Source organism: Papaver somniferum, chromosome 2 (assembly GCF_003573695.1).
Source record: "Papaver somniferum cultivar HN1 chromosome 2, ASM357369v1, whole genome shotgun sequence".
NCBI classification, from domain to species: domain Eukaryota; kingdom Viridiplantae; phylum Streptophyta; class Magnoliopsida; order Ranunculales; family Papaveraceae; genus Papaver; species Papaver somniferum.
This window is the reverse complement of record NC_039359.1, coordinates 48,017,336-48,025,310: the sequence shown is the minus strand read 5'-3', so window position 1 is coordinate 48,025,310 and position 7,975 is coordinate 48,017,336. Positions and strand designations below refer to the sequence as shown.

General features: G+C 36.8%; 2 protein-coding genes and 10 non-coding genes across 13 annotated transcripts; 1 reads left to right on the top strand and 11 right to left on the bottom strand.

Moving 5' to 3' along the window:
• Positions 1 to 681: 681 nt before the first annotated feature.
• Positions 682 to 2,862, top strand: LOC113353208 (B3 domain-containing protein At3g19184-like). 2 transcript variants are annotated; one of them, XM_026596894.1, is made up of 6 exons: positions 682 to 943; positions 1,111 to 1,212; positions 1,304 to 1,513; positions 1,615 to 1,821; positions 2,400 to 2,477; positions 2,582 to 2,862. In XM_026596894.1, the coding sequence occupies exons 1-5, from the start codon at positions 806 to 808 to the stop codon at positions 2,475 to 2,477; spliced, it is 735 nt and encodes a 244-aa protein (XP_026452679.1). In that variant the 5' UTR covers positions 682 to 805; the 3' UTR covers positions 2,582 to 2,862. The 2 variants fall into 2 exon arrangements, with proteins under 2 accessions (XP_026452679.1, XP_026452680.1); XM_026596895.1 differs by having other exon boundaries at positions 2,400 to 2,497.
• Positions 2,863 to 3,592: 730 nt separating this feature from the next.
• LOC113347569 (40S ribosomal protein S3-3-like) lies at positions 3,593 to 7,501 on the bottom strand. Its single transcript, XM_026591246.1, has 6 exons — positions 7,341 to 7,501; positions 7,098 to 7,245; positions 6,808 to 6,979; positions 5,862 to 5,916; positions 5,642 to 5,773; positions 3,593 to 4,024 (listed from the first exon to the last, which is right to left on the bottom strand). The coding sequence occupies exons 1-6, from the start codon at positions 7,368 to 7,370 to the stop codon at positions 3,842 to 3,844; spliced, it is 720 nt and encodes a 239-aa protein (XP_026447031.1). The 5' UTR covers positions 7,371 to 7,501; the 3' UTR covers positions 3,593 to 3,841.
• Positions 4,255 to 4,345, bottom strand: LOC113354821. The gene has a single exon (XR_003362033.1). It is a non-coding gene; the product is annotated as a small nucleolar RNA Z101 (small nucleolar RNA).
• On the bottom strand, positions 4,393 to 4,476 carry LOC113354837. Its single transcript, XR_003362046.1, has one exon. It is a non-coding gene; the product is annotated as a small nucleolar RNA Z102/R77 (small nucleolar RNA).
• LOC113354818 lies at positions 4,553 to 4,643 on the bottom strand. Its single transcript, XR_003362030.1, has one exon. It is a non-coding gene; the product is annotated as a small nucleolar RNA Z101 (small nucleolar RNA).
• LOC113354841 lies at positions 4,695 to 4,778 on the bottom strand. The gene has a single exon (XR_003362050.1). It is a non-coding gene; the product is annotated as a small nucleolar RNA Z102/R77 (small nucleolar RNA).
• On the bottom strand, positions 4,855 to 4,945 carry LOC113354817. The gene has a single exon (XR_003362029.1). It is a non-coding gene; the product is annotated as a small nucleolar RNA Z101 (small nucleolar RNA).
• On the bottom strand, positions 4,997 to 5,080 carry LOC113354836. The gene has a single exon (XR_003362045.1). It is a non-coding gene; the product is annotated as a small nucleolar RNA Z102/R77 (small nucleolar RNA).
• On the bottom strand, positions 5,157 to 5,247 carry LOC113354811. Its single transcript, XR_003362024.1, has one exon. It is a non-coding gene; the product is annotated as a small nucleolar RNA Z101 (small nucleolar RNA).
• On the bottom strand, positions 5,311 to 5,396 carry LOC113354839. The gene has a single exon (XR_003362048.1). It is a non-coding gene; the product is annotated as a small nucleolar RNA Z102/R77 (small nucleolar RNA).
• On the bottom strand, positions 5,458 to 5,547 carry LOC113354819. Its single transcript, XR_003362031.1, has one exon. It is a non-coding gene; the product is annotated as a small nucleolar RNA Z101 (small nucleolar RNA).
• Positions 6,477 to 6,586, bottom strand: LOC113354863. The gene has a single exon (XR_003362066.1). It is a non-coding gene; the product is annotated as a small nucleolar RNA snoR100 (small nucleolar RNA).
• Positions 7,502 to 7,975: the final 474 nt, after the last annotated feature.

Genomic DNA, 7,975 nt, shown 5'->3' with positions numbered 1-7,975 from the left:
ATGGAAACTTGCTCGAAGTTAAGAGATTCACTTGTATTCTTAACCGGTAGCGTCACGGGCCTCTTTACTTCTTCTTCTAAACTTTTAATCCTAGACAAATTAGGGTATACTAGAACACGATTTATAAAGGGGGATACCAGTCCTACTAAGTGTTGATACCATTTCATCGATCCAACGACCAGGATCGGTGGGATCTTTTTTTCCTATATGAAACGGTATCAGCACTTAGTAGAACTGGTATCCTCTTTATAAATCATGATACTAAAAGGGGAATACGAAGACTTTTGAACTTTTGAAGCAGTCATCGATCTTGGTCCTGCCCTTTCCTAAAGGAATGGTTAGTTTCAACCAAAGGTACATGAAAACTTCCCAAGCAGTTACCATCTTGCTCTCGCCCTCTATCATCGGTGGCTCACCAAGTACGTCGGGACAATATTTCCATAGGGAAAGTGTGTTACCGTTTGCTCATTTGCTCATTGAGCCAACTTTCCTCTTTTATCCGGTGTCACTGTAATACAGTGGTAGTGTCATTTATGATATCAATGATCTGAGTTCTAAACTCGCGGGCACCAAATTCTTTACCGACCAATCTTAGGTAAATTGCCCTCTATGCCTAAGCCCGGTGCAAATACGTTTTATTAAGCCCAAACCCCTTCCCAACATCTAAAACCTAGATCCGCCTCTACTCCACTTTTCTGCGCATTTCGTCTTCTTCAGCCTCCTCTGGAAGCTTTCACTTTGAGAGCAAAAGAGACTGATTTCAAGACACTCTGGGTTTGGAATCTCAACACTGAAATAAGCAAAAATGGTGATGAGTAGTAGCAAGTATGAAGAAACAAGGTTACAAAGAATTGAAGAAAACAAGAAGAGAATGGAAGAACTCAAACTCTGTAGTCTGGTTCTCAATTTCAAGACCTCCTCATCATCATCAAAACCCTCACAGGTATCTATCTCTCTATAAAACCCCATTTCTCCATTTACTCTGTTCCACTCAAAAACCCCATTTCCGATTTCTCCATTTATTCACTGTGGATCGATGAATCCCTCTTTCCTGTTTGATAATATGCGCCACTGAGTTTGGTTCTGAAACTTTTTTTCTGTTCACTGTAGGCTAAACCACCAAAACGAAGAATGATTCAGAAAAAGCTTGAGTTTGTTGAAGTAAGAAGATCAAGTCGGAACACAGACAAACCCTCTCCAGTCTATAAAGAAGTGAGTTATGACAATCTTAAAGCAAGAATTTGATTTGATTTGATGGCAAGGATGTGATTGAATTGCATTTTGATTTGGTGACATTTTGCAGGTTCCTGTTTTTGAGTATGAAAGGGCTCCTAGAAACAATTCAAGAGCTAGAGGGTTAAGAGATTCAATGGAGAATTTCCCAGTAGCAAGTGAGAAAGAAAGAGCAATTGCAACTGAGAAAGCTTATGAATTGGAACTATCACTTGGAAATGAATTTCCGTCGTTTGTTAAACCTATGCTTCATTCTCATGTCAACCGTGGTTTTTGGTTGGTAAGTCAAGCACCATTAGCACCATTTGTTTGTTTGCCTTTTGATCTTTTTTATGGAGACTATATTTAACTTGGTTGATTTCTTGTTGAAATTGTCAATAGGGTCTCCCTAATGGTTTTTGCAAGAAGTACTTGCCGAAACGGGATGCATTGATTACATTGGTTGATGAAAAGGGAGATGAGTGTGTTACAAATTACCTTGTGGAGAAGACCGGGTTAAGTGCTGGATGGAGAGGATTTGCCTTGGATCACCAGCTAATTGATGGTGATGCTTGTGTTTTCCAATTAACCAAGCCTACCGAATTTAAGGTATTGAAATTTGATTTTGCTGTTTGTTTTTAGACAAGCAAACGCACCATGATGTATTGATGCTGTTCTCAGTATAATTTTGCTATAGAACTTCGATCCAGTTGGTAGTTGGATACAGTTACTATGTGGAAGACAGTTTTCATGGTTCTGAGGTTGCTATCAAGCTTGGTAGTTGGTGGAGACAATAATAACATGTATGCCCTGTAGACAGTAGATAAAATTTTGAATTAGTAGGATTACTGTCATTCATGTGCCGGGTTTGTAGTGTTATAGTTCAACACTGAGAGTGGCACTTCTTGGTCTGGTGAATTTTGCATGTTGATTTTTAAAATCGTAGCTTGCATATACTGTTTGACAAGTGCTGCCATATGACTGCAGCTCTCTTAGTATTCTGCTTATAACTACAGCCTACGACTATAAAGATTGAACTGGTGCTGTTTAAACCCTATATCACTCTGAATTACAAGCTTTAGTATGCTAGCTTATCTGTAATACTTCTGTAGGAATCTACATCAAATTGTATTTCAAATTCTTCAAAAATGTTGTTACCATCTGTTCTAATTACCGTTCCTTTCTAGGTGTACATTGTCCGGGCAGCTAATGTTTCATATCCTGAGGAATCAGTTGGTGTTTCAAATGGTGAAGAATCCTCTTAGGTTGGATCTTCTCGAATCAGGCAATTTAACTTTTGTTCATGGCATTGTAACTTTTGTGCAGATTATCAAGTCTTAATGAACTGACGACCCCTTTGAATAATCAGGTGGTACAATGTAGCAGAACCGCAGCTTGGAATTTTATCTACAGGGCAACCGCAGACGTAGTAGTTATATGGAAGGTTTCCGGCAACAGCAGATGGAGTTAGGGAAAGTTTTTTGGTTGTTGTTGTTGCTAGTGCCATGCACAGCTAGCATTTTGTCAATAATATAACTTACTCTTTCAATGAAATGGGGTCTTTTTGTTATTTCAAAACTAAAACCAAGTTCTTGCTAACAATGTCTTGATCCGAATGCGAAAGAGTTTGTTGCATTTTTCATGAACTGACCATATGCACTTGAGTATGACTGCTTTCTTTTCATGGCCTCACTCTGGTTCAACTGTTGCAACAAATAGTATTCCAATTTGATGTTATGATGCTTTTCTAATGTGCACCAGTATACAGGGTAGGTCAAGGGTTGCATGTAATGTAACCAACAAAACTTCACAGTAAACAGCTGACTCAATATGACAAAACTTCAATGCAGACGTTACAGAAATATCTACGGGATAGCAATAATATGAGGATCTCTTGCAAGAAAGAAAGAAAACGCGAAAATGGTAAAGATCCTAACCACTATGGTCTCTGCCTGCTCACAGTCTCACATCAACTGAGGTAAAGGATTCTCCGTTTCTTCTTCCTAGCTTGGTGAAATTTTAAGTGCATATACATGGAAAAGCTTTTCCTAAAACGACCACTACATTTACATGGAAAAGACTGCGGCTAATGACAGATCTTTCCATTGCTCACAAGCATATGCTCACCCACAACGATAACCAGTCCATCTTTATAGCACACAATAACCAGGTTCTTTGTAACATTGGAAACTCCTCTTAATTCAGAACCATATTTTCTAGAGGTTCAGAAAAATCAAAATGAAAAATGGAAAAGAGGAAGGACCACAAATCTTATGGACTAGGTTTAACTACAAGGAAAACCAAGACAAGGATGCTTATAAGCCAATCTACAAGGCCAAAGGTTTCCAAAGCCCCATTTGCAAATCAAGGAAAAGAAATATAAACAAGAAAGAAAGAGTTTGCTTGGTGCTAGAAAGTTTAAGTAGCTGATGATCAAGTGATCAAGTATTGAAAAGGTAACAAAAAGATAAAGAATAAACAAAATTATCTTTCTAAACTTGAAAAAAGTTCTCTGTCTTCTACTACTCGCCAATAAGAAACCAACATAAACTGGAAAAGTATTATCATTAGAAATCCTCGGCAAATTACAGAGCTCAAAAATTACTAGAAACTAGAAACCACATCCATTTTAAGCTACTATCATTTGTGGTGGCATTTCAATATCGGTAGGAGCCATCGTTGAAGGCCTAACAAAGTCTTCTTCGTCCTTGGGTTGGTGGATGGTAACTACATCGGGTAATGGAGTCATTGGACCATTCTTTCCTTTAGGATCCCAATCCAACATGATCTTGACCTTGATTCCAAGAACACCCTGCTCAACAAAGAATCAGATGAAATAAAGTTAAAACATGAAACAAGATCCCAGAAACGGAAATATTGTAAAACTTGCAGAAAAAAGAGAATGTAAAACTGCAAGTAGTAAAACAGAAAAAAGACATAGGGTTGCTGAGTAAGAAGGGAGAGAATGATCATACTCTCCACAATCAAACTCTTTAACCAAAAAGACGCAAAAAAGCAGGAGAAAACAAACAAAGCAGAGATTCAAGGCATCGGATCTCCAAGGTGTTAACATCAATGAAATATTCAGACGGAAATTACCCATTTACATATAAAATTTCCTCATTTGCCCATGACACTCAACAGTAAAACAAATACGCCATAAAAGGTAAATTATGGAGAGAATGATCAGCTAGAGCTAATACATTTAAGCCATCATTTCGGCGATCAAACCAATAGGGAATTTACCTAATCATCACCTCATACTCTCCATTATAAAACTACTAACCAAACGAAACAAACAAAAGCAGGAGAAAACAATGACAGCAAACAAAGAAGAGATACAAGGCATCAGATCTCCAAGGTGTTAACATCAATGAATTATTCAGACGCAAATTACCCATTTACATATAAAATTTCCTCATTTGCCCATGACATTCAACAGTGAAACAAAGACGCCATAAAAGGTAAAGAAATTATGGAGAGAATGATCAGCTAGAGCTAATACATTTAAGCCATCATTTCGGCGATCAAACCAATATGGAATTTACCTAATCATCACCTCATACTCTCCATTATAGAACTACTAACCAAACGAAACAAACAAAAGCAGGAGAAATCAATGACAGCAAACAAAGAAGAGATACAAGGCATCAGATCTCCAAGGTGTTAACATCAATGAATTATTCAGACGCAAATTACCCATTTACATATAAAATTTCCTCATTTGCCCATGACATTCAACAGTAAAACAAAGACGCCATAAAAGGTAAAGAAATTATGGAGAGAATGATCAGCTAGAGCTAATACATTTAAGCCATCATTTCGGCGATCAAACCAATAGGGAATTTACCTAATCATCACCTCATACTCTCCATTATAGAACTACTAACCAAACGAAACAAACAAAAGCAGGAGAAAACAATGACAGCAAACAAAGAAGAGATACAAGGCATCAGATCTCCAAGGTGTTAACATCAATGAATTATTCAGACGCAAATTACCCATTTACATATAAAATTTCCTCATTTGCCTTGAAAATCAACAGTTAACACATACCATATATTTCATTCAAAACAAAAGACTGCATATAAGTATAGAGAATGATCAGCTAGAGCTATAATACATTTAAGCCATCATTTCGGCAATCAAACCAATAGGGAAATTACCTAATCATCACCTCATTCTCTCGAATACTTAAAACTAAAATGAAGTAAAACATAACAAATATACAAAGAAGAGATTTATTCAGGGCATCAGATCTCCAAGGTGTTAACATCAATGAATATTCAGACGCAAATTACCCATTTACAAATATAATTTCCTCATTTGCCCGTGACACTCAACAGTTGAAACAATTTAAAATTATCGCATTCAAAATAAATAAAGGAATCATAAAGATTTAAGTAACAGCTGAGGCGTACAAACTGACCTGTCTAAGAAGGACGTGTCTAACAGCTGAGTCAATGTACTCGTTAACAGGCTGACCGGAAGAAATCATGTATCCATCCTTGAACTTCATGGACTTAGCACGAGCTGCCCTAAGCTTTCCGCTCACAATAACCTGTACAGCAATTACAAGCTTAATACCAAATCAAGTAGAAAAGAGGGTAAAAGACTGGAATGCATGAAAGAAAAGCAGCAGATTGTACCTCGCAACCCTTGGCACCACTTTCCATGACAAATCTCAAAACACCATAGCAGGCCCTAAGCACAGAAATTCCATTAGCGATATATAATAAGATTTGATAATTCATAAATCAGAAGTCAGAACCTTCAATAGATTTATAAAATACAAGAACGTAATCATAAAGGAAAAAGCCAGGTTCTGCCAACAAGAAACTGAAATTACTGCAGAAATGGCCGCAGAACATTCTAATAGTCGAAAATGATACAAGAAATGGTAAGCAGATATAGGAGGGAATGTGGCTACCCGAGCTGACAAACATGAAACTAAGGCATCATGAGCTAAATAGCTTGGAAGAGCATGATTCATGTAGTCATCTTCCGACACAAAGTTGGTACCAAATATACCTATTTGCTTTATAGATGACAGACTGGATGTTCATAGTATTTAATAGATGGCAGGGTAGAAAGAGCAACTGTGCTTCAATTATAAACAGGCAGTGCATTCACTCTCTCCATATTCAAATATTAGACCAAGCAACGGCTTCTTAAGGAAACTCACTCTTCTCACTATCTATTATTGTAGAAACCATGCAAACAGATCACTAAAATGAGATTACCAATAACATTCAGATAGAGAAAAATGTGGGCACGTTTCCAGGCCCGCAAAATCAGAGCCAAGAGGCATCAGAGCAAGCAGACATTAGTACCAATATTGATTTCTGTACACAGTACCATGCTTCCCTCATTATTTTTCCGGAGCATCGGCTTAATTGTGCACAAACCACTCTAACTATACACACAGTTTACAAACATACAGATGCAGATTTGAAAAACACTGTAATTAAATCAAATTCATGTCAATGGATGTAACTAGCAATTATTATAAAACATAAATCCAAAATTAAATCATACCAACACAGTAATTAAATCAAATTCATGTAAATAGATGTAATTAGCATAAACACACACCTACGAACAGCAAGCCCACCAAGAAGCTTGTATCTGAGAGACTCAGCTTGGGCAATAGCACATAAACCTCTGTTGTTAACCTTCTCAGCGTAAAGCTCAACACTGTTCTCAGGGAACTTAAACCTCTTCTGTACAACAGAGGTCAATTCTCTAATCCTCCTTCCCTTCTCACCTACACAAATCCAAAATCCAAAAATCCAACCAACAAATCAAATCCCTAAATCCATCAGATCTATACCAAAATAGACAAACAAAAGTTGATAAGAGTTGTAAGAGTATTGATTTCTTACCAAGAACATTTTGAGTTCTGGTAGCTCTGATGATGATTTCAGTCCTCATAGGTGTAACCCTAACTTCAACACCAGAGTAACCATCTTCAGCTAGTTCTCTTGTCAATACTTCGTTCAACTCAGCGAAGAACACTCCATCAGCAACAAACTGTAAATCAAAATCATAACCAAAACAATCGATTTCAGACTCAAAAAACTCACCAAAAAATCAGAAAAAATTGAAATACAGAAACAGTGATTTACCTTTCGCTTCTTACTCATCTGTGTCGCCATGATTAGTTGTAGAGATTAAGAAAAATGAATCTAAGCTTTTCTCCTTTTCTTCTTTGTCGATTGAAAAACCCTAGTTTTGGCTGTGGAGAGGAGGTTTGAGACTGAAATGGTTTGGTTTTAAGGAAGTAGAATGAGGTTATGACTGGATGGCTGAGATTTGCTTATTTTGGTGAACGGACGGGATAAAAAATCCTAGAGGAAACCCTAATTTAGGTGGATATCTAATGGGCTTTTGCCCACTGTTAGAATGTTATTAGGACCTTTGATAGGCTCTGAGATTTTATTGGGTTGGAATAGAACCGTGCTTTTCGGGTAATTATGAAGATGTTTGCGCATTCACGCATGCATGGAAAATATACAACCATGTTTAAGGGCATACCTAAAACTTTCAGGGCATATTTAAAACTTTCAGGGCATACTGAATAAAGATAAAAAGTGATTATAAATATCAAAATCAATAACCCCTTAACCAAATATTTTAGTAATGACAAATCTGCCCTTTTAGGATTAATGTTAATACTAATGATTAGTTATAAAAATTCTAAATTATTTAGTTATAAATTTGTGTAAATGAAAAATTTTGAGTAAGAAAAAAAAAGTTAGGT